General features: G+C 41.2%; 1 protein-coding gene across 1 annotated transcript; it reads right to left on the reverse strand.

Annotated features, from left to right (window-relative positions):
- Positions 1 to 404: 404 nt before the first annotated feature.
- Positions 405 to 25,408, reverse strand: LOC119720558 (neogenin-like). The gene is made up of 10 exons (XM_038190272.1): positions 25,056 to 25,408; positions 21,152 to 21,283; positions 17,507 to 17,693; positions 15,087 to 15,208; positions 12,846 to 13,154; positions 11,561 to 11,863; positions 9,942 to 10,208; positions 5,110 to 5,256; positions 4,210 to 4,350; positions 405 to 1,951 (listed from the first exon to the last, which is right to left on the reverse strand). The coding sequence occupies exons 1-10, from the start codon at positions 25,255 to 25,257 to the stop codon at positions 1,491 to 1,493; spliced, it is 2,271 nt and encodes a 756-aa protein (XP_038046200.1). The 5' UTR covers positions 25,258 to 25,408; the 3' UTR covers positions 405 to 1,490.
- Positions 25,409 to 27,038: the final 1,630 nt, after the last annotated feature.

The following is a 27,038-nucleotide window of genomic DNA, read 5'->3' on the forward strand; positions in this document are numbered from 1 at the left end:
CGCTATAGCGTAGAAAAAACACAACTCTGTCAAACTTTCTGTGTACAGGCCGAAGTTCTCGTGCAATGTCTCATTGGAAAGGTCAAAACAAATTTTGAATGCTAGACTATTATCTATCAATTTGAACTTCTGGTTTTGGAGGTGTTACGCCCAAAAGTTTGTATGCACCAAATGTACAATTAGGTATTTCAGACGAAACTCGGTTTGATCTTTTCAATGGCGTATCCATGAATCTCACTATATAGGAGGCAGGAAGGGGGCAGCCAGTGGCGATGGGGTTGAATATTTGGTAGGAAGGAGGAAATATGGTTTTGGAGGCTACAGAGTGAGGAATAGTAATCATTATTAAAATAGACTTGTATTCATTGCAGTCAAAATAAAGGACACGAATGGGAAACTTCAACTTCAAATGTGAAACAGCAAATGTTACATGCATATTTATTACAAAAATGGAAAATTGGAAAAGGTACTGCACAATATTATGAGTAATATTGACTGCATAATATGGAAATTGCACTACACTTTGACATGTAGATCAAAGAGATATGCATGTAATCTATCTTGAGGGTAATTTGGGAATGCTACCGTATTTATCCTTTGGTCGAATACTTTGATTAATAAAAATGAAATTTTGGCAGTAAGACAAATAATATGATTTTCATTTGCCCGTACGACATAAGAACTTTTTGAAGAGGATTGAGACTCCTAAAAATATGATAAATACTTGTTTTGCCGTTTAACAAAACATTCCAATTGTAAATTCATGAGAAGAGGAAAAATGTGATTGCGGTATGCATCTTGAAAGGAGTAGTGAGATGGTGTACTTTTTAATCCCATACGATTATTGTTCTTCAAACAAAGTTCAGATCTTGTAAGTGTTTGCATAACATGGGGATTGATATCCTTCTGAAAAAGAATAGAAAGAGATACCCTGGTTCCTGGTTTAACAGGAGTGATCCGGTGCAGTCTGTCATGCGAGAATAGGAAATTAAAAAAAAATGTTATTACATTATTATTGATGGATATCACTTAGACGTTATACAATTATAAAAAGGAAATAAAAATGAAGGGAAAAACTCACGAATGTCAAGACTATGCAATAATATTTAATACAGTCACATTTTTTTTGTTAAAAGTACATCATGAATTCTACGACTCTGGGAATAGGAAACGATGGTTTGTAAAGCATGATGAAGTTGTTATAAAGATCAGCAATGTTACCCATGTTAAGAAGCTTAACACTTATGCCATCGGGACCAGTTGCTTTCCCTTTAGGTATTTTTTCCAATCAAAACTGCACAGTGTGAATCTTGGACACCTTGGCTACTCAAAAATGCAAAACAATCAATATCGATTTTGACACAATTTTGCTAGTATGTCCAACTTCAGGCGTGTATACTCAAAGCAAGGTTTTGGGGGACACTCCTCATTTTGCCACAGTAGGTCACAAATATCCTTGCAGATGCTCTATACATGTATAATGATTAATCTCAATCATGCAGCAACACAACCTGATCTCCACTCAAGCTCAGGTCACCGGCATCTTCCTCCACTCTGTTACGACTTTCAAGATTAATCTCCCTCTCAAGCTGGGCCGGATGATGCTCCACAGGCTCCTCCCGTCCCAGTGGGTTCGCCGGCAGCGACTGCCACAGCAGCGACCAGAAGCAGTCCAGGTCCTCCTGGGTCTGGTACCGGCCTCCCTGGATGGCCCCCGGCCAGGTGACGTAGGACAGCGTACGCAGGATGGTCTGCAGGTCTGGGGACAGGTTCTCCTGGGGGCCCAGGTCCTTGAAGATGACCGGGATGAGGTCCGTCTGAAGATGCAGCATCTGGGAGAGGGCAGCCTGGAACTCGTAGCAGCACCACTCGCTCTCGATGAAGCCCGGAGACAGGAGGAGGAGCGTCTTGCGACTGCGATGGACCGCATCCGAGATGTTGTCAATGATACCTGAAATTAATATCAATACAATTATATGACAATTAAGCTCCATTTTGCTTCAAGTTAAATGAAGACATGGCCTTTTATTATAAATGTTCAATACACACTCAACCAAAAAAGGAAGTCCCCCCTTCCAATACTTTTTGTCGAACTCATAAACTACGGAGCACCTCTCGCTCAAATAATGACTAATTAGTACACAAATTCCTAAGTAATCCAGCCATACACTTTATTTGGCCCAAAACAGTAATAATGTGTACACAATTATCCAATTTATGACAAATGATACCGAAAACAGTTGCACTTTTGTATACCTGCAGGTTGTGGTTCACACTCACCTTGCACGTATGCAAAAGTGCAACTTTTTTAGGTACCATTTGTCATAAATTGCACAATTGTGTACACATTATCACTGTTTTGGGCCAAAGATTATGGCTGGGTTGCTAAGGATTGCTGTACTGATTAGTCGTCATTTGAGCAAGATGTGCCCAGTAGCGTTTGATTTAGACAAAAAAGGATTAAGGGGGACTTTCTTTTTTGGTTGAGTGTACAATTTAATCAATATCTTTGTCCAATGCTAGCAGCCATTAACCCACAAATGCCATGTAGCCAGGGATCACGATACAATGTAAAGTCAACTACATTGATCTCCATTAGTAGAAACTGGATAGGACACGCGTATACTTACGCGCAGTGAAGATTTGGAAAATGCGAACGCAAACAGCTGATTAGTACAGTGCAGGTTTAACGTCTACGAACGTGCACGCGTGACGTGCACGTGCTGCGTGGTCTGTCTGTGACGAACGCATTTCAAACTTTCAAACCTTCACCAATGACTACGTGTGCCTGCACAAGATGGAGGGTGCTATGTGCTATCCAGTCTCACTAATGGAGATCAATGGTCAACTACATCTTGCCACAAAGATGGCTCAAATAACTTGTTCAGTGATATCAACCCATGATAGTTTCATTGCAACAAACAAATCAAGAGACAATATGCACTCGGCATCATTTAATTTAACCAGCTATACTGGTGCAATTACAATTTAGTTTTTCTTCAGACATTTATTTTTTGGCTGACCGAATGACCCTATTTCAGCGGGGAAAAAAAGAACCACAGAAATAATAAAAAGGGATGCCCTAAATGAAATGCTTGAATCTTCTACTCCCTGGATGAATTAATAAGGTCAGTTACATACAGTGTGTATCAAACAAAATGCAAACAAAATATAAGTGAATGCTAGACGTAGAATGTGTAACCAACATAGATAATATAGCTACGGTTTGAAAGATACATAATTCCACTTTAAAATGAGACATCAAAAGTCCAAATCCGATAATTTTGACAGAGTTATGAGTAATTTTCCAAGAGAGGTCCAATTGACCATGGGACCAAGTTTTCAATTCCAGGCATTGGGACAAAGGTAGCTTAATTGCCTCCGTGTGGATATTTGACTGCCTACAAAAATGTCTTTAAAGAGTATGCACAATTCTAAACACTTTCTTGCTATCACCTCATATTAAAAATGTTTGGCATGTAAACATGTTTATAAACTGATAGCAAGAAAGTGTTAAGAATTGTGTTTATTCGCTAAACACATCTTTTGAAGGCCGGGCAATTATCCACACAGAGGCAATTAGGCTACCTTTGTCCCAATGCCTGAAATGGAAAACTTTGTCCCATGGTCAATTTGACCTCTCTTGAAAAATTACTCATAACGCTGTCAAAAATTATCGGATTTAGAGGTTTGATGTCTCATTTTAAAGTGGAATTACGTATCTTTCAAACCATTGGTGGATCGTTGATCACATGCCATTGAATTATTCATACCAACGCACGGCGTGCGCATGGCGCACAGCACACAGTGCAATAGAATTTCTATTGCACGGTGAATACAAGTTCAATTGCACGGTGTCACTGCTGCTGGTGGTGGCACTCTTTTAAATCGAGATAAATTGAATATGATTGTTCTCAACCAGTTTTTAACCTGAATAAATTGGCTATTAAAAGTCAACCAATCAGATGACAAGGATTTATTCAGGTGTTATATAAAACAAATAATGAATGTTTCACGTTCGTGCAATGGAAAGAATAATTTCATTCGGTGACAGATGAAATGTTCCATTCCACGAGACGAAGGAACATTTCATCTGTCACCTCATGAAATTATTCTTACCATTGCACTCACAAACATTCATTATTTGTATAATATTTTGTTTGCATTGTTTTTGATACACACTGTATAGGCAAACAAGCTAACACTCACTTTTTCCAGGCAGGAAGTATCTGTAGTGGACGCAGACGCGGTATCCATCCTGCTCCAGACGGGGTATCAGGTCCCGCATCACAAACTCCTCATCAGGACTGCTGCTCTTGTAGGAGATGAAGACATCAAACTCTTTGTCTTCTAGATTGGAACACACACAAACAAAGATTGTCTCATATGTAGTCAGGAAGCATCTTAGAAGTTGGAGATGAGGTATGTTCACTCGTTTCCATTGGCAGAAAGAGATTTAATTGGCAATTACATGTACAACTGAAAGCAGAGAACATTTTGTCACCGTTTTCACGAACTACCAATAGCACTCACGCACTACTGGGTGTTACTTTGTGAAAACCACATAATCAACAATTTTGGTTTCAAAAACTAACACCCGCTGTGCGCGCGCAAAGCAGACATGCAATATAATGGTTTTCGTTTTCACGAACAGGAGTGTGAATGACCACTGATAAATATAGCTGAAAACAGCTGGAAAAGGTGTCAAAAAAGCTGAACTTTGGAAATCTCCTATACTTTTGTACAGAGCAAGTGAGGGAAAAAAGTATGTACATGTAGCGGTAATACAATTCACAGAAAAATGCTTTAAAAGGTTTGACACAAATTTAATCCATCCATATACTTGTGGACTTCAATAAAATTTTAATTAAAAACTGTTTTACTGGTAAAATTAAAATCACTGTTACTTCGCGAAAACGGAAATGTATGGAGTACGCGTATGCAGTACCGCACTGCGCCGGGTGTTACTTGGTGATGACGAAAAATACAGCGGTTCTGTAAAATACACATACGTGTCGGGCACTCAAGTGCACTTGAGTGTTACTTTGTGATTTACTACTCTTTTAAAAAAAAGGATTAAGAATGAGTTTTATTATTCATTTTCTTTACCTTTGTTTTTGCCAGCTCTTCGTGCCCGCCACAGTTTGATTTCTTTGCGGTAGCGATGAGCAAAGATACTCGCTAGCAGCAATATGATAATGCACAGGCCTCCTGATATAGAGAAACCTAGCTTGGCTCCAGTTGAGATACTGTTGTCTGTGGGAAAAACAAAAACAATTAAAAAGAAACTATTGTGAAAGTGTAATGTCTGTTAAATTTTTTAACATGTCTATTCTGTATTTGTTATTTATGTTAAAATCTTGATAGCAGTAATCTTGGTTCTATCGCAACTTCAGGACAAGTTTTCTTCAAAGATGAGCAAATCACAATAGAGAAAATCCACCATGGGCAGCACAATCACATAATTTGGGAATATAATTCGACAGTCTTTTAGTGATTGCTGAATGGTATCAATTTTGCACTAGGTGATGAGGATAAGGCAGTTTTTAATTTTTTTTTTTTTTTAAAGACAAAATATTCTTCAAATTTTTGTTTCTTGTGAATTACGATAACTTTTTTTATAACATCAAATAATGAAAATGTCTGTTCGCTTGTGGGACCACACAAAAATGTTTATTTAACCATTTCACGTCGGATGCCGTGTATACACGCAAAGGTTTTGCGAAATTCGGTACGGATGATGGATATCTGACGGTGTGCGCCTTGAGGCAGCCCCACATTTTGGTCTCTTGAAAAGTCACATTTTCTACCACTGCGTCAATTCTTGATGACTCCAAGATTGCACATCAGGTGTGTGTTGGGTTCCTGTCCATTCCTGTCAAACTGTTGTCATCAGTATGGAACTCTGTAATGTGACATTTGATGTTGCTTTTCGACAGCTATATGCCACTGGTCTCTAACCATGATTCACGCACGGTGTAAGTGTCTTTTGTTATTGACAATTGCTACTACATTGTCCCTATCAACCATGTACACGGGGAAAGGGCTGCAGTATACCAAGGATGAACTGATAACCATCCAAGTCAAAATGACCAACCCAAGATCTAAACTCCCCACCAAAGTGTTCGATAACATTAGATCGCTTGGTATCACTAAAAGGCACCATCAACATAGGGGTTGCCGGGGAGGAAAACGAAAAGAAGGGGATACGACCAAACACCTTGACAAGAATGCCCTAACTATGACACACCTCGGCCTGATAAACTGTCAATCTGCTTGTAATAAGTCAGATTTGATTATAGATCACATTCGTGACTATAGCATTGACATCCTAGCTCTAACAGAAACATGGTTTCGTGCTGAACAAGATCGGAACACCGCTAGTATAACTCCCAAGGGATATAAGCTGGTACATATCCCCAGAAAAGGGCGTCGAGGTGGTGGTGTCGGACTAGTCTACAAGTCTAGCTTGACGGCGTCTGTTGTCAAGCAGTGTAGCCATCCACCGCCATCTTCCTTTGAATCTATGGAAGTTGACATTCATAACCATGACAACAAGCACTTCCGAATCATTGTGTTGTACCGTCCACCACACAGCTCATTAACTACGTTCATGGATGAGTTCGCCTCCCTTCTTGATCGGTATGCGTTGTTCACTGGGCAGCTTATTATACTAGGAGACTTCAATATCCACTGGAACAATGACGCCACCACCAGCACCCCTTCAGCTAATGACCGGCGTTTTGGTAACCTCCTCACACAGTTCAACATGCAACAATTGGTAACCACTGGAACTCACACATCTGGTCACACAATAGACTTTGTGATCACGCGACAGTTCGACACCCTCGTACAATCTGTTGACACATCGGACTTTGTGTCTGACCATTGTGCTGTCCATTGCCGGTTGGACTTGCGTAAACCAAGATATGTGAGGCACAAAATCACGTATCGGAAGATCACTGCGATAGACCCCACTAAATTTAAGGATGACATTGCCACATCTCCGCTCATCACATGCCCTGCAGATACGCCAGACACCTTAGTCGACCAGTACAACTCTGTACTCTGTAAACTGCTTGACTCTCACGCTCCCCCCAAAACCTGCAAAATTGTAGATAAACCAAAAATTCCTTGGTACAACAATGACATCGCAGAGGCCAAACGCAAGCGTCGTCAACTTGAACGACGCTGGCGAAAATCCAAGTTACAGATACACCGTGAGATGTTCCAATCGCAGAGAGATCTGGTAAAATCCAAATACAGGTATTACCAGACGAATTACTACTCAGAGAAAATCCAAGGCTGTGATGGTGACCAACGCGCCCTTTTTCAGGTCATAAACCATCTTCTGCACAAGAAAACAACACCCATACTCCCATCATTTTCTTCACCCTATGAGATGGCTACCCATTTTTCTGACTTTTTCGACAGCAAGATCTCCAAGATCAGAAATGACTTAGCAGAAATGGATCCCGGCATTAATCCTGCGCAGGCAGATCTGGAATTTTGCCAATCTCCCCTCTTATCCTTAGCACCTGCATCAGACACGGAAGTGATGAAGATCGTCAAGAGTGCACCGACGAAGACCTGCCCTCTTGACCCAATACCGACATCATTGGTAAAGGATCACATCAACGTGTTGCTTCACCCTATAACACTGATCATCAACAAGTCACTCGCCACAGGTCACTTCCCGACATGCTTCAAGACAGCTCTCATCACACCCGTCATCAAGAAGAAATCACTGGACTCTAATGATCTAAAGAACTATCGTCCAATTTCAAATTTGCCTTTTATGTCGAAGGTTGTTGAGAGAGTAGTTGCAGCCAGGTTGAATGCACATCTCATTCAACATAACCTGCGGGACAACCTCCAATCAGCGTACACTAAGTTCCATAGTGTTGAGACAGCACTTGTCAAAGTTCACAACGACATAATGCTCGCTGTTGACAACAAAAGGGTTGTTCTCCTGGTTCTGCTAGATCTCTCAGCAGCCTTCGACACCGTTGACCATAAAATCCTGCTACATAGGTTACAGTATCACTTTGGGGTACAGGGATCTGCACTTTCATGGTTCAGATCATACCTCCAAGATCGATCTCAGGCTGTCAACATATCAGGAGAGTTGTCTGATCGGTCAGTTCTCCGACATGGGGTTCCGCAAGGGTCCGTATTAGGACCTCTGCTGTTCACATTATACATATCTCCTTTAGGGCGCATTGCAAGACGTCATGGCCTACACCCTCATTTTTATGCAGATGACACACAACTCTTTGCCACCTTCTGTCCAAGTTCTCCTGGTGATGACACTATTACACACAGTATTCTTGAAACATCCCTGAAAGACATCCAACAGTGGATGACAGCCAATCTCCTCAAATTCAACGCAGTTAAAACACAGTACCTTGTCATATGTTCTCAGCACATCAGACACAAAGTCAACATCTCTGACATACGCATAGGAGATACACATATCGCTCCTTGCTCTGAAGCCCGCAATCTTGGTGTCATTTTTGACAAGTCAATGAACCTTGAACGACATGTCTCTTCTATTTGTCAGTCCTCTTACATACATCTACGACGTATAGCAGCAGTAAGAAACTCACTTACATTCTCTGCCGCAGAACAACTCATCCATGCCTTCATATCATCCAGATTGGATTTTTGCAATAGCCTACTTGTAGGTCTACCACAACATACGATAAAACGTCTCCAACTTGTCCAGAACTCTGCCGCTCGCACACTCACAAGAACGAAATCATCTTCCCACATAACACCCATCTTGCGCAAACTTCATTGGCTACCAATCCAGTACCGCATCCATTACAAAGTTCTCCTTCTTACTTTTAAAGCTCTTCATGGTTTAGCCCCACTGTATCTGAAGGAAATGGTTCAACATCGTCAACTGAGACCAGGTCTGAGGTCGTCGTCATCCAATAAACTGTTTGTCCCGAAGACTCGTTTGGCGACCTACGGAGACCGTGCATTTTCCAGCTCTGCACCGCGTCTCTGGAACTCGTTATCAGACGAGTTAAGGGCAATACACCAATTATCTCTCTTCACACGCCAACTAAAGACCCACCTCTTCAATCAGTTTCTTTCTCACACATGATGACCTCTACCTTCACACACACTGACTTTTCACTGACCGGCGCCTTTGAATGACTATTTTTGTCAGATACTGTGCGCCTTACAAATGCTTTGTTATTATTATTATTAAACACGCAACGAGCGAGGCCGGAAATATCTGTCTGTGACCGGCTCACAGCGAGCGAGGCCGGAAATATCAGGGTGTGCTACCCACAGATGACGGCCTGAACCCGTCTGGCATCGAGGTTCGTGAAAAACAGCCCCGCGCCTGGGTCCGGTCAATGTCAAAATCATCCTGTCGCGAAGTGGTTAAGTGGGCACACTGTTCCTTTCTCACAAAAAGTTGAGTAATGAAGCCTTTAACTAAAAAAAACAACATAGGGCTGGATAGCTCAGTTGGTAGAGCACATGAACGGTAATCCGGTGGTTGGAGGTTCAAACCCTGCTCCAGTCAATTTCTTTGTTCACCTCCCCCCCCCCCCCCCCCCACCAAAAAAAAATCACCCACTGAATGTTGAAGCATCCGTTGTTTGCATTGTTATCTTTTTCAATTACATTAAGAGACTTGTGGTTTAATTCATTTGTTGATTTGAATTCTTATTTTAATGAAGTTGTAACCCACAACCCATGCCAGGATTCTTTTTTTTTTCAGTTGAACATTTTTACCATGAACATGAATGAGGCAGTGAAAATCTGCGCTCATCTGTAGTGTATTGTATTACAGACATAATAATGGGGTACAACACAATGCAGGAAGTCAACTGTGGTACTGACAGTTTGAGACAAATGCAATGATAACATTCTTTCCTTCATCTGTTTCAAAAACGTGTTCTCTGCAAAACGCTCACCTGTCACTTTGATCTGCACAGTCTTTTCAGTCCTGCCGATGGCATTCCCCACCGAACACGTCAAATTGGCCTTGTCGTAGTCCACGTTGATGTTCTTGAACGTGTACGTTGGGCCCGTGGAGACATTAGTCGCGCGTTTGTTTGGGCATCGGAGGGTCCAGGTATAGCCCATGTGGTCTGGGTTGGCTTGGGCCGAGCAGGTGATGGTACCATCTTCGCCTTTGTTGATAGTGACTGGGTCGGGACTGACGGTCACTATAGGCACGTCTGTTAAAAGGCCCATGTAATAAAATTTGTCTAATTAATTCCTTTTAAGGCAAGTTGATGTACCCTAACATGGCGCAGCCCCGAACGAACTAGTGCCTTGCTAGAGCAAAACGTTTACCTCAAATTTCACAAGAAGTGAAATTTCATCAAGCTCCAAACATTCCCATTCATAAATCTTGAGTTTACGTGCCCGCTACTAAGTTCCACAGAAATTCCATTTTGGTGTGATTTTCCAATTTCATTTCAACGTGCACATTACGGTCCCTTTTAAAATGCGCCAACATTAAGAACATAATTTTCGGACATACATGTAGTTGGGAATGTGAGCGGAAATAAAAGTGATTTATCAGAATTTATCAACTTGCTCAAAATGCTCACATGGGATTTTCTGAGATTTTTTCAGGTGTGCCACGTTGGGAAACACTAATGGCTGAACTGGTGCCCAATTTCCGGACCCAGGAACAGAATTTAATTATTGAAATAAAAAAGTGTTTCAAAAATTACTACCTGCAGACAAAGACTTCATAGTCTGCAAAATTTTAAAGTTGTGCTGATTTCGCAGAGAGATAATTAAGCTGGCAATAAAATTGCCTTATCACTGTGGACTGTACACATGTATGCATGTTGAATGGGGAAAGATTACGAAAATTTTGGCTTGACTATACAACTTACACTTTTGAATGAAAGTCAAAAAGTCCTTGGACCTGATTTACACAAAATAAACATTATGCACCAACAGTTGTCCATCTCCCCAATCAAATAAGTTTTCAATCAGTTGAACAGTATATGGTCATATGGTTGAACAGTAGACAAATACTGAGTGGCTAAGAGTGAAATGGGAGGAATATTATCGCAAGGTAAAATCTGGACTTTTCCATTTCACAAGGCAAAGCCGAGTGAACTGGAAAAATCCAGATTTTACCGAGCGATAATACTACCCCCATTTCACAATTTAAAGCCACTCAATATTTGTTTTATATAAATGACATATAGTTCCTTGTCATTTGATATATTTGAACTTGTATTTCAATACAAAATTGTTGGAAACTGTTTGTACTCAACTCTGTTGCGCTGGCTCTTTGGAAAACTACGCATTACACTTAACGCTGAACGCGCACACCAGCATGCATTTGCACACAAATACCGCGTCATGGAACAAGAATGATCCTAACTGTTGAATAGTATTTCCCATTCCCCATGGGCGAATGGGACTTTTTGAGCCCCGGCGTGAATGGGAGCAATAACGAATGTCATGTGATGTGAGTTCCAACAATCAAATAACAACGATCTGTACGTCGGATAGAAATGGAAATATAGTCCTAATGAAATCACTAGGACAACATATTTCTTACATGAAACGTTGAGCGTTGCCATGACTTCTCTGGACCCATTCCATGCCGGACTTGCCAGGGAGAACGTCACCCTCTTGCCGTCGTCCCTCGGGGCGGGCACAAACCGGACGGACGTGTTGACGTTCCAGGAGTACCCATCCTCCGACAGCTTGGTGTAGGTTTCGGGCAGCACGCTATGTTCCTGGATGCGCCACGTCAGCCTGGGCGCTGGCTTGGCTTGGGTTACGATGCATCGGAGGGTCAGTGTCTGGCCTGAGATGATGCTGATGACGTCTTGGAACGAACACTCGGGGTAGGGATCCGCTGATAGGACATACAGGTAGACACGAAATCATGAATATTCTGCTATGACAATAAGTATGTTTCAGGTTTAAAATAGACCACTCTTAAATGCACATAGGATCATTTGCATTTACCCAAAAGTTACATAGCGAATTATTATTAGAAAGCTTATTTAGACTAAATATCGTACTGGTACTATAATTTAATTTTGGAGTATCGTGGCCTCATGGTCTGGAGCATTGAATACATGGTCTGCAGGTAATTCCACAGATTGTGGGTTTGAGTCCAGCACGCCTGGGGTTGTGGTGCGACGTGTGCCCTTGGGCAAGGCACTTTGTCACTAAAGTTGCTTTTCGCATAATATTCTTTTCGCATAATGCAAAGTAGATACTTTTGGCAATGCCTAAAATGGATGTTAACATGTGCTATATTTTTCAGAGGGAGCCTATTTCCTTTTGCATAGCAAGCATTTGCCTGATGATCACATTGTCCCTTATTTTGAGATTTTCTCATCGATCGTCCACAGTTCTTTGTGAATAACAAATTCATCAGGTACAAAATTCCACATAAGGCCAAACAAAAAAAATGTCTCCGGTTTCTGGTATGTGCGCGCGTCACCGTAGCCATGCGCGTCGGCAAAATGAAAAAAAGGTTTTTTTTCAATGAAAGATGATGTCTCAAAACCGCCAAACTCACTGGTTTGACTGAAATCCTGCTGCTGCACAATTTAAACGTGTTTTTAGATTGGGTTATGGTCGAGAATAAGCTTTATGTGGTCTCTCTGGACTCCCATGTATTTGCACTAAGTTTAGTCGGGCACCATTTTGCAGTCATCGGCTGACATTTGAAGCAAAAAAATCGGGTAAAAAAAAAAAAAGCCGCGTCACCGCACCACTGTTTGGGCAAGCTCCATACCAGAAACCGGAGACTTTTTTTTTTGGCCTAAGGGTTATAATTATAACTTGGATACGATTATGAACATGATGCAGAAAGCCCTACTTACACTGAACTCCGAGCACGACCTCGGCATAGATCAGATCTGGTGACTTGAATGTATGACCTGCGTGGCATCTGTACCCACCCTCATCTTCAAACCCCACCCCTAAGATACGAAGCTGGGACACGCCCACCGAGGGCTGTAGTATCTCGTACTGGTCGGCCTGGTCCGTGATCATCTGGTCCAGGGGTCGGTTGTGACCTTTGACCCAGCGGATTGTCCCGGCTTCCGTCTCGATCTCGCAGGTGAATGTAACGTTGCCGCCAACGAGGGCGGTGTGGTTCTGAGGGACGCGTATGAAGGGTTCGGGAATGGCTACAGAAAAACCATCAAAAACACAAAGAGTGAGGACACATTGGAAGCTCATAACAATATAAAGCTAAAAAATTAACAATATTAAAAAACTCTTTTTTGGATGCCACATTCAAAAAGCAAGGATATACATGTACATACGGTACATGTATGTATGTAAGGCGTTCTGTCAAAATGAGACAGATGTGGGTACAGGCCATATAGTACAGAAAAATGAAGCAAAAAAAAAATGGTGGTGATTTTGATATTGATAGTCTAGAGGTCTACTGCACATATTTTTAAGAAATAGTAGAAAGAGTGTGGAATAAACATGTTTTTAAGGAAAAATATTAGGCATCTTTTATATTCACGACTACAAAACAGTTACGCCTTTGAAGGTCTTTTCTCAGTTTCCTACTTTTTTGACATGTCAACAAATTATACAAACTTTCTTGATACCTCATTTTGACCTCAGTTGTGTCTCATGTTGCCAGGACGCCTCATCACATATGGTCCAAATATACTGTAACTGGTCTTATTTTTGAGTGACGGACGGAGGGCACTAACGCCATTTTGGGGGATATATACACAGATGTGAATCTAATGTTATTAACGCACGTTAATTACATGTTGCTAATATACGGAAAAAAAATATATTTTTACAACTTGAAGTTTTTGATTGAAGTAAAGGTACTAAACCGCTTCAATAAACTAAATCTTTTTGTTCTGTTTGTACCCAGACAATGGCATCACAGCAGCGCATTCCTTTTGTTCAAAAATATGGCCAAATAGACTTTAGTCACGAGTCGGCCATATTAAATTGAAAGCGAGGTTAGCCCTTCATTTTTGGAACTTGCGAGTGGAAATGAAAGCAACAAAGTAAAAGTTCATTACAAATTAATACCAGTCTGCTCTGATGAATAATTTAAAACTTGTGATTAAATATACCGAATGATATCCACATTTAAAAAAAAAATTAAACGTAAGGCTCAGCGGGAACACACTCCAATCAAAATAGGAGCAAGTTCAGGCAAGGTCTATTAGTCCACTAGTGGTTTGTTAGTGACATAACTTACGCCTGCACACTATTAGCAACATGCAAACGCCTGTAGTCAAACAATGGTCAAAACGTCATCAAGAAATGTCTTGGTCCTAGCTCCCCATTGTGCTTTATGATGCGCGCGGCAATTGGTAACCAGCGATGGAACCGTGGCCCGTCGTCTGGTTCCATAATAGTCGACTAGATAGTCCAACCATTGTCGACTAGACAGAGTTCGGGCTAACTTAGTCGAACTATGGTTGAAGGGAATATACAACATTTGCAAATATTGACAAACAAAACTACCAAATTTTTACGAATACCTTACTAGGATGTTGGTAAATAACAGTCTAAAGCATCATGTAAAATTATAGCACCTGGTGTGAAGTCATTTGCGAGAAAAGTGGTATTTTTGTATCAATTTCCAACGGTGGTCGGCCGATCACCGTTGGAAAAACCTAACTATTTTTCAACTACTGCTCCAAATTTACCTTTTTCAGTCCAAATTTTGTTTGCTATTGGTTACATGCTCATGAACGGGTGCAGGACAGCTAGACTGGTTTCCTTACCCTGCAATTTTCCGGCATCTATAATTAAATTGAGCCATTTCATCTTTAGCGGAGTCAGGGAGCCAGACTACTCAAACATTTTTGTTTTTTCTTGGTTTTCCAGCATTGTCGAACTCAAAACTACAAACATATCAGTGTAACAATATTTGATCTATTATACTAACCCTCAAATAGTTCATTTCTGAAAATTACAGCAAAAGCCAATGATGTACATTCCCTTTAACAACAGTTCTTGCACGAACTTGCCCAAAAAAAACGTAGATTCAGCAAACACAATCGAAATGGCTTCCTTGTAGGTCTATAATTGACACCACAGCGACACAACTGTTACAATGTGCCTGGCATTACCTATGACGGTGACATTCACACGCTGTCTGTATGAATTACCATCCCTGTCAATAAATTCACACACGTAGCAGCCATTGGCAGATGTATCCTGTGCATGGACAATACTGGTTATCGCAATGGGACTGTTGAAAAAAATAAAAAAATTACAAAGATTAAACTACAAAGTGAATTATGTTGATGGGTTTGTTAAGTTCAGTTAAAAACTGAGAGTGCAGTTGAAAAAAACGGTAACTGAATAAAAAAAAATTTCCTGGCGATATCAACTAATTCAATTTTCTTTTAGGGTCCGTCTCAAATCATATTTAATAATAATAATAATAATAACAACAGGTTCTTATATAGCGCTTTTAACTAAGATCAAAGCGCTTTACATTATTATTACCCCTAATCATTGGGCCAATTAAACATTCCAAATACCATCTCAGCTCCCTGGGGAGTATACAGCTCGATGCTGCCTGTTAGGCGCAAGGAAGCTAATTCAATCACAATAACCATCACTGCCCTCATACATGTAGGTACCCATTTACTCCTGGGTGGAGAGAAGCAATGAGTGACAAAGTGCCTTGCTCAAGGGCACACACACCATGACCCCGCCAGGACTCGAACCCACGACCTGCAGCTTTACCAACAGACCACGAATCAGTGCCCTTAACCACGAGGCCACAGCACTCCATATTTTGGACGAGTTACAGACAAGTTGCGGACACTTTATGCATGTCAGGTATAAGTTGCGAGATTCCGAACAACTTCTCCACAATAATCTTTTCGCAATGAGCAATTGGCGAGTCATGCAGTTGCTAAGGACAATTTCCCTGGAGCATGTCCGGGACAAATGCAGACCTTCTTCCGGACAAAGTGAACGATTCTACCTGCTGTACACTGTAGGCCTACTTGCCTGAAACTCATCCCGGATAAGAATTGAGAGATGGGCCCAAAAAGAATTTTAAACTTTTCGGTAATATTCCAACCAAGAAACCCTTTAATTCTTTTTGGGGGCGTCAGCTGCAGCCCTCTGAAAAATGATTTTATTTTGGGCTTCACCAGATTCTGCATGTATACATACACGTACATGTAGAGATTAGAGGCAACACCGCTTGCCCATCGCCAATAGACCACTATAGATATATGACTGCCACATCCGCATTTTCCAAACGTGCGTGTCATTAACCCTAACCCCCGAGCACTTTTATCAGTATCCTGAATCTGCCAAAATCCACTAATTTTGTCAAAAAATGCTGGTGTCCTCATGAGTAAATCAGAATCCACCAGTGTAGTACATACATTTAAAGGGAAAATACAACATTTGCAAACATCAAAAAAACAACTACCAAATCATTTTGAAATACCTTGCTGGACTGTTAGTGAATGACAGTGTAAAGCATCCTGTAAAATCATGGCACCTAGTATACTGTCATTTTCAAGAAAAGTGGTATTTTTGTATCAATTTCCAACGCTGGTCGGCCGACCAGCATTGGAAAAAACTGGCTTTTTTTTCAAATACTGGCCCCAATTGACCATCGCACTTGTTTGCAATCTATTACACACCTATGAACGGGTACAAGCCAGCTAGACTGGTTCCCTGACCTTATACAATTCCCCAATGTATGTAAACTGCTCTGTTTCTTCTTATATGGAGTCAGGGAACCAGACTACAGGAAAATGATTGTTTTTCTTGGTTTTTAAAGCATTTTCGAACCCAAAACCTCAAAAAAGTCAGTGTAACTATATTTGCTATATATTTCCAACCCCCCAATTTCTGAAAATTACAGCAAAATCAAATGATGTATATTTCCTTTAAACTCCATCAAATTACAAAGTCCCCCAACTGCTCAATATGCAAAGTATCCTGAATCCATTAAAATCCTGCAGTGCCGCTAGGATTACTGTCCTTGAATCCATCGAAACCCCCAACTAGTTTTTCACTATGGAGGTATCCTGAATCAGCCCAAATCCTACAAAACAGGGGTGTGAATTTTGATGGATTCATAGGGCCCAATTTCACGGCGCTGCTAAGCACACGATTTTCTGCTAACAGAGCCTTTGTCTATTTCATGGAGACCGTAAGCATAAGCTTCACAGCAAAAGGCACGCTTACTTCCGAGGAAAAATTTGCTTAACTTAGTGACGTAACAATAGCAATCTCCATGCACGCGTGACTGTTAGCACACACACGCCGTGAAATAGTGCTTAAGGTTAGCAAATTTTTCTGCTATGCTAAACACAACTTTTCTGCTAACTGTTAAGCAGCGCCGTGAAATTGGGCCCGGGCAATAAGTTAGGGTTTGTGCATGCATGTCTGAGACATATTTATCATCACTGTTATTGGTCCAAACGTCAAGGGGCGGTGCTCAAATCAAGTGTACTGTAAAATGCAAATCAAAAACAGGCGAGTGTAGAAAGTGAACTGAACAAAAGCCAACCTTGGAGAATAGGGCTTTGTCTCTTCATGGGTGGTGGCCGGCAGGGATGCGTTCTGTCCATCTTTGGTCCAGGACCACGCCCTCGGAGACGGCATGCCATACGCTGTGCAATTCAGAGTTAATGTCTCTCCATAGGTGACATAGGCTTCAGTCTCCATAGGCTCCAGTACCTTGATTTGTGGATCACCTTTGAGAAGAAAATAGACAAAGACATCTTAAAAAATGTAATCTAGACATGTCTCAATCAATTCTAATCTACCTGATTCTACCACCACTCCTCAGTACTTTATTCACGAGTCGGCCACATTAAATTATAATTTCAGGTAAAACCTTCATTTTTGGAACTTACGAAGAGAAATAAAAGCAATGACATATATTGCAAATTTATAAAGTATAACAAATTTATACCAGTCTGCTACAGGGATTAATTATTTAAAATTCTGTTATTAAACGTGTTAAAAGGAAAATACAACATTTGCAAACATCAAAAAATACATTTTGAAATACCTTGCTGGACTGTTAGTGAATGACAGTGTAAAGCATCCTGTAAAATCATGGCACCCGGTATACTGTCATTTTCAAGAAAAGTGGTATTTTTGTATCAATTTCCAACGCTGATCGGCCTATCAGCGTTGGAAAAAACTGTTTTTTTTTCAAATACTGGCCCCAGTTGACCATCGCACTTGTTTGCAATCGATTACACTACATATGTATGAACGGGTACAAGCCAGCTAGACTGGTTTCCCCGACCTTACAATTCCCCAATATAATGTAAACTGCTCCGTTTCTTCTTAAATGGAGTCAGGGAACCAGACTACAGGAAAATGATTGTTTTTCTTGGTTTTTATAGCATTTTCGAACCCAAAACCTCAAAAAGTCAGCGTAACTATATTTGCTATATATTTCCAACCCCCCAATTCCATCCATGTCTGAAAATTACAGCAAAAGCAAATGATGTATATTCCCTTTAAACATACCCTAATGTTTGAAGCCACATTTTAAAAAGAAATGAAAGTGGGGCTATAATGTTTTATATATCTGGCACCGTCCCATTCAATAGTTCACAATGTACAAAATACACTGGGAACCAACCAAAATGGCTTCTCGTGAGTATATGGTCCATAGAGTCAGAGAACGGCTTGTATAATGTTTCCAAATGTTTTATGGAATGAAATCGTCATGGGACACACAAGTAGCAAAATGAGGTGTTTGTTTGAAAATCTAGTCAACTATTGAAAATCAAGTCCTTGAAGTAACATAATGCCCAACTGACTAGCCTTGTGCAAATAATGAATCACGCTAAAATTAATCTAAAATGTGGGTTAACTCTTTCGCTACGGCGAGCCGCTGACAGCGGCACATACAAATTGTACAGGTCGTACGGAGAGCCGCCGGCAGCGGCTCGGTTGCGTCGCTATGAATAAACAGGGTATCCCCATGACGTGGGCCATATCTACATAATTTATATCGTATAACCTCTGACCCTAGTTTGAGCCGCTGCCAGCGGCTCTCCGTCTGGCCGGGTCGCGCTTTTTGTTATTGTGAGCAGTTTGTTTACGGAGATACATTCAAAGATGGCGGCGCCCACATCGACGCTCGGCGGAATTTTCAGCTTTTAATTACGTCCAGTTGGGACGAAAAAGGGAAATTAAATTCCGTAGCGAAAGAGTTAATTCTATAGGGTCCAAAGTGTGACCTTTTTTTGTCATTACCTTAATTGGTACGTACAGTACCTGCATGTACCTTGTATTTCAAAAACGACATTTAAGTATCATTAGACATTCCAATTCATAGTAGCTTGGAGGACAAGTGAAAACGAAAAATCAAAGGCAGCAGATGTAACAGGGACATCAAAACAAGTGGACGTCAAATTTGCAGAATAGGGCAGCGCGGCATTGCCAGTACATCAGCCGGTGACAACATGGAATTTTTATCAGCACAGATGCTATGTGTTACCATTCAGCAATTCAAACTCAAATTCAATTCAGTTTTATGAAAACGGCACGGCAGACCAACATGACCAATGGGATGTATAGACCAAGGGAACGCATAGAGCAAAGGGTTATCCGCTCCGTTCACAAGCACCCCCTCACCGGCAAAGGAAGTACAGTTGGGGGTGACCGACCGACGCCATCTTGCCTGACTGCAATTCATTTGCCACGAAGCGCGGCCACTGCGTGTAAATAGAACAAATCCCCTGGTGTACGTGCGTCACACACAAGGAAAGGTGCGCGTCAACCAGCGAAATGTCCCGCCCATGGGACGTCGTTGTTAGGTAAAAGGGCGCCCTCTTTTGGTAGCGCACGGAGAGCTCATTGGACCAATGGGACGTCGTACCAATCGGCCAATCGGACCAATTGGATGTCGGACCAATGGGTTGTCGGACCAATGGGACGTCGGACCAATCGGACGTCGGACCAATGGGGCGTCGGACCAATGGGGCATTGGACTATCAGGGGTGTGAGTGGAGTAAAAAAAAAGTAGCTGAAAATCGCTGAACCTGTAAATAACCGAACCTGCGAGCGCGTAGCGTGAAGCCCTTACGGCGTGGGGTCCGGGGCCCGCCCAAGAGCCCCGGAAAAATTTTGAAATATAGCTACTCCTTACTACAGATGATACACATCGTCATCGCGTGTCTCGGCTTCTGATCGAGTCGCTTAATTTCTGCCCATTAACCATGTGTTCCATCCAAATCCATTTCCACGGATTCGTAACCTGAGGATCAGTCTTGTCAATGTCCGTATCAAACTCCGAACCTCTTTGGATAATAACACATTTGTGTTGCACTGACATCTTGCGGAATTAATAATGTCAAAATACGTTCGAAACATTTGAAACGACACACTAACGTACATGTACATGTACGTAATGCAGCGGAATACACGCAGCATGCGTGCGTGCATGCAATGAAATGCACACATGAACTTTGCCCTGCATGATGCCCTCTACCGGCGCGGCACGGCGACAATTTACTAGTCTTATTTCAAGGCTTTATATTTGCAACAAGACGATGTTTACAGCGAGTTATTGTGGAGATCATCGCGTGTCACTACATGCATTGACACAGGAACGGCCGCAAAGAGTCCCAACGCGCTTCATGGCGCATGTGTGAATATTCATATTTATCTGCAGCCAATCACAGCGCAATGACTGTTGGTTCCCCGGATGCTGTTTACATGTTGTGTAAAATACATTGTACACACGCGGCTTCGAGCTGAAAAATGCATGCACATGGCATCGTATAGTACACACGTACGATGTACGTATGTACAATGTACATTGAATACTTGCTTGCGATTGCACGCACCCCAGATCTTGTAGAGAGCGGATCACGTGCGTTCGGCGGCGGCGGAAAATAAAATAAACGGAAATATAATCAATGCTTACGCGCGGGGGAAAAAGCGGGGGGAAATCTGAACCATCGGAAGAAAAAAAGCAGAAAACAAAATGTGGCACGCTGAACAAAAAAGCGGAAATCCGCTAAATAGCGGAGATTTCCAGTCAGAGATGTCCCCCAGGTTACCAGTCAAACCGTCATGCCTTGTACAATTGGTTCTGCAATATTTTGATGGAATGAGCAAACCAAGCATATAAGATCAACTTTGCCCAATTTTAACAGTAGCATGTAAATCTGTACAGCCTTACTTTGGTTGCAGTGACTTCCTTGTAGACCCAGGGGACACATGCACACGCCATTGAAACTGTGGCATTCCACTCCCGGGGCACATTCAGAGCAATCTTGTTCACATCTGCCGCCATATTTGCCGGATGGACAACCTGATAAAGAAAATTTAACCACGTAAAAGCTTTGAAGATGGCAAGAGAACGGATGAAGAAGACCTAGAACAAAGACAACTAATGGAATGCATTGAATTTTGAACAACAAACCCACTGATTATAAGTTTCACCAACAGCAGCTTCGGATGTTCACTCATTGAACTTAGTGTTTCGTCTCGCGCACTCTGATGGCTGTCTAGAGAACAATACAGCATGTGTCAATAAAAACGCAGGATTCAAAGCGATTTTTTTTTCTGAGAAAATTATGCTACTGGTGTGCCTAATTTGATAAGGATTTGATTGTCCATAATTTCATCTTTGACAAGATTTTTGTTTGGTGGAATTTGGACTTTTGGTTCAAAAGTTATGACAAGTTTTGTGAAGCCCTTCTGAAGCGGGTTGGTCTGATTCAATGACCTTAACACAACGACCAGTTATGTACAATGCAGGTATGCATTGAAGACAATTAAACCAGAACAAAACTTTCTTTGAAACAACTGATGATAAGTATCACTTAAATTGAATAACTGGACTATCATTGTTTCAAAGCATCATGAATGTCGTCTCTGACATATCAATGCCTAATCCTGCCACACATGTCCTTCTTTGTGATCCACAAATACTTTCACCTGTACTGAATTCAAACCTTTCATTAGGTATGTGTGATTTCACAAATCAGACCAGCTTGGAATTTATAACCCTTCTTCAATGTACTCTATCTCTGGACAGGATTGTCCAAATGAGATGGGATAAAAAGCATAGTGAAGAGAAGGAAAGGTACTTTGAAAATAGGGTTAACATTATGATGAATAGGGGTGGTTTATATTCTTAATATTTTTGTTTCTAATCCTGCGTTTTTATTGACACACGCTGTATTTATACAATATAAAACATTTACCCGCCCAGGCCGCGATTTTATTTTCCCCAAACAATATCCACATCGGATATGTACGCTATGACGTTTTGGACTTTACTTCTCTTAAAAAATGAGAAAACAATATAAAATTCAAAAAAAGAAATGAATTTTTTATTTCGCCAGTCGGATGGGGACTGACAGCGAAATAGATACATTGTAACAGCTTTCATGATACCGCGTGGTGATACCCTGCGTTTGTTCAATAAGCGGAGTTACTCTCTATCAACCCACTGAGTATGACAGATCGGAGAGAGAGACAATGGTTTTGCACAAGAATTCACGCCACGTGGGTAAGGGCAGGCACAAAAACAAGTGATCACTTTGTCCAAGCCAGATATTCAGTTTTTTTTCTCGAGTTGGTTCGGGTTCGGGTTGTTCGGGCCAGTTTTACCTAGTTATTTTTTGTCGGGTCAGGTTGGGTCAGTTTGAGGGAGCTAAGGCCAAAACAAAAAATTAGTTGGTCTCTGGTCAGCGCGAGTGTCGATTTTAATCATGCGCGTCAACCTTTTTTTTCTTCAGTTTGTCCGCGGTAGCTACAGCAGCACCCTCTATTGCCGCACCTCCTCAAATGTTTGTACCAAGGAATGGGGAAATTGCACATGATGGAGGGCACCAACATGACCAATGCGATTTATGGAGGACCCCAATGTATATGAGGACACAACAGAAGCAAAATAGTACCCACCTTGTCTGTACAATCCAAGCTTGAAAAAAAAAGGCAAAAAAAAAAAAACGCATCGCCGCATCAATTCCAGAACTTTGGTCTGACCAGAGACCGAATTTTTTTTTTTTGGCCTAAGATCGGTTTCAGTTCGGATTCAGTTTATATCTCTAACATTTCGGGTCAGTTTGGCCTGGTCAACCCGACACGATGCACATCATTAGTCCAGGGGTGCTCCAACATCTCCCACAGCTACTAGGGTATTTGTCACTTTGCTTCTTTACAGTAGAAAGTAACTTTTGACTCGCTATATTTGGATTCACCAAACATTTCCGTACTGTGCAACTTCACCAGCAACCAGGACTGCCCGCGCATGCACGTGGTGTTTTCATTAAACAGTTTGGCTTTGCACTGAATCAGCACGTGATCTTTTTGGGCATCCAAAAAAACAACCAAACATTGGAGCACAGTGAAGTCAAGCCCGAATACCTCTGGCTATGCACTATCACAAGCGTTGTAATATGGCCAGTGCAGAAAATGTCCCCCTGGATGCCGAAGACTGATGTAGCGCATTTACTACCGACTTTGAGCGCGATTATCTTCTCATCCAGGCCAGAAATTTCCAAAGTTAGGGTACCTGCTCGTAGAGGACTTGTTCCAATTCATCTAGAAATCTTCATCCATCCGGCCAAGAAACAACGATCAGTCTTCAGCTCCCACAAACATCGTCTCAAAAACATTCCTCCATGGGATTTCAAAACGGCGGACTGGTTTTGCGCGTTGAATATGTATACCTTTCGCGGAGGCCCTTATGGGCAAGGTTATGAATATGCATTGTACAGTTCATGCCCTCATGTTGTCATCTGTCCTGGATGACTTTTTAAGTTACGGAATTTTAAACCCAAACCACTGTTTTAAAGTTCTGTCCAAGGATCGCAAAAAGGTGTGTGATCTTTCAGCAGAATGAAAACAATTCACACACATCCATAGTGATTTGTTTTCGTTTTGCTGAAAGAACACTTACATGAACATTCTTGTGATCTGTGGGCAGAACTTTAAAGCCAGAGTCCATCATTTGCAGCCATCCGAAAAGTAACTGGCATGATTATTGTTGAAAAACATACTTGGTTGAAAGATAGTAAGGGGAGTAAGGCGCCAACAAAAAAGTCTCCGGTTTCTGGTATGCGCGCGTGTTGCCCTGGCCATGCACGTCGGTAAAATCAAAAAGGTTTTTTTTCAATAAAAGATGATGTCTCAAAACCACCAAACTCACTGGTTTGACTGGAATCCTGCTGCTGCACAATAATGTTAACGTGTTTTTAGATGGGGTTATGATCAAGAATAAGCTTTATGTGGCCTCTCTGGACTCCCATATATTTGCACTAAGTTTAATCGGGCACCATTTGCAGTCATCAGCCGACATTTGAAGCAAAAAAAAAACAGGTAAAAAAAAAAAAGGCCGCATCGCCGCACCACTTTTTGGGCAAGCTCCATACCAGAAACCGGAGACTTTTTTGGGGGGCCTAAACTCCCTGTGAAATTATTCTTTCTGGCAAGCTGTCATTTTGAAGTAATCAATGAAAGAAGGCCTTTCCAACGGTGCGTCTTAAGACGCACCGTAGGAAAATTTAAAATAGTACCGGTAATTCATTTTGTTATCCGGCGAAGCACGCACAAGCATTGGCACAACGCACATGCGCCTGCTGTTTGCTATAATTCGTCGGATCAGAGCACGACATCGTGTATAGTTGCAACCGGCTCAGTGAGAACGTGTCTCGGACGCTGAATTCAGGTTCAATTCAAAACATGATTCAGCAACTTTTACAAATGATGGACTATCTCTTTAAAACGGTGGTTGTGTTTAAAATTCTGTTACTTGAAAAATACATTTATGAGTGATTTGAATGATTCTTGTACTAAAAGAAAGCTTATGAATTGGGCTTTCATCCTAGATTTTCAAAGGGCCACATGCAGAACTCCACTAAAACAATGGTCCCGACATTTGGGTTTCACCTTTTTTTTTTTACTCACCCTGTACAGAGGCATTTAGGCTATAATTAAGTATCTTAATTTTTACCATTATTCCATCTAACATGTCAAACAGTTTGAAATTAATTTACCGTATTCAGAACATGCCCCAACAACTTTTCATGTTGGGAACAATGTCTCTAATTAATTGAAGTCTTGTACATTACCATTAATTTGAAGCGTGACATTGAGGTTATACTGAGAGTTGCTGATCGTGTGCAGGTATTGCAGGCTGCAGTGCAGATCATGTTTTCCTGCAGCAATGTAGTCAATTTGCAATTTGAAGATTATTCCTTCATCAATCCATCCAGGGGGAACTCGGATGAATTCTTCATCTGGAGCCACCTTACCAGCTTCTCCTATGGACATGACAGATATGACAAAATACTATACATAAATGCTCGGTTCTACATCTACAATTTCTACATACATGTATAGTCCGAGTAACTAGGACTCTAAGAATCGCCTTTTTTAACATTTGGACATGGTCGGGTGATAGTAGAGTCCTAGGTACAAAGCCTTATTATTGCGTCATGTGCGTTACTAATAACTTTTTTTTTTTACCATTTTCAATCGTACCCCCAATAAAAATCTTCAGATTTCACCCCAAAACAGTCTTCAAACTGCCTTATGCGACCCTGTAGGCTTCAGTGGGAATTGGAAATTTACAAATGGTGGTGGTTATGTACATGTTTACATTTTGGGAGAAAAGAGAAATTTCACTTTCAATTTGGGAAACATCCTTGTCACAAACGCTTTGTTTGAGGCTGCCAATTATGAATTTAGGAAAAGCATCAGCCAAACCAATCACAGGGCACTTTGATGTCACCTGGATTGGTGACCAATCAAAGGCCCTCAGTATATCACCAACCAAGATTGCAGACTCAATTCAACTTTTAAATGAGACTTTTCTTCAATATTTTGCACATGAGGGGGAAGTCAAGTGATTTCAAAATGAGGCTACAGACTAGACCAGTACATGTCCAACCATCGTCCAACTATTTGAAAAGAATGACCTCTTCATTCAGTGTCATTATAGTATGGTGACCGACTATGGAGAAATGTGTAATTAAAATAGCTAGTTCCCGGTTCATGCCACATAAAGATTGATGCAGTACTGAAGGCTTCAGTGAAGCGGTGTTTGGACTAGTTGTTTCAGGTGCCAGTCTATAATTGCATGTTTTCAATACCTTACGTTTTGGGACTCTCATACAGAGTATGAGAGTCCCAAATTTTCAGACTACATCTACATCTGGATTCTCTAGCAAACATATGACCCGCATCCCTCTAGAGTTGAGAGTTGCAAACATTTTCAAGACATATCACAATCACTGCATATATACACTGTAACTTGTAAGAGTTAAAGGGAAAAAACAACATTTGCAAACATCAAAAAATAAAACTACCCAATCATTTTGAAATACCTTGCTGGAATGTTAGTGAATGACAGTGTAAAGCATCCTGTAAAATCATGGCACCTGGTATACTGTCATTTTCAAGAAAAGTGGTATTTTTGTATCAATTTCCAACGCTGATCGGCCGATCAGCGTTGGAAAAAACTGGCTTTTTTTCAAATACTGGCCCCAATTGACCATCGCACTTGTTTGCAATCGATTACAAACCTATGAACGGGTACGAGCCAGCTAGACTGGTTCCCTGACCTTACAATTCCCCAATGTATGTAAACTGCTCTGTTTCTTCTTATATGGAGTCAGGGAACCAGACTACAGGAAAATGATGGTTTTTCTTGGTTTTTATAGCATTTTCGAACCCAAAACCTCAAAAAAGTCAGTGTAACTATATTTGCTATATATTTCTAACCCCCCTATTCCATCCATTTCTGAAAATTACAGCAAAAGCAAATGATGTACTGTATATTCCCTTTAAATCACAGCGCTGAGCGTAATAAATAAGGTGAAGTAACTGTATGGGGAGAATGTTGCATCCTGATACACTTTTTTCATCATTCATAGAGTTTCTCAATGGAGGTCAGTCATTGCAAAAATGTTGCAAAGATGATGAATCTGGGAGTGGGACCGAAGCATTTCCAATTTTGTTAGAAAAAAAACTTGATGCACTCAACTCTCCATAGACTTTGTACACACCCAAACTCCAAAGAAGTGGTGTCTGGCCATCACCTGTCACCCTGT

The sequence above is a fragment of the Patiria miniata genome, unplaced genomic scaffold (assembly GCF_015706575.1).
Source record: "Patiria miniata isolate m_02_andy unplaced genomic scaffold, ASM1570657v1 HiC_scaffold_9, whole genome shotgun sequence".
Classification (NCBI taxonomy): domain Eukaryota; kingdom Metazoa; phylum Echinodermata; class Asteroidea; order Valvatida; family Asterinidae; genus Patiria; species Patiria miniata.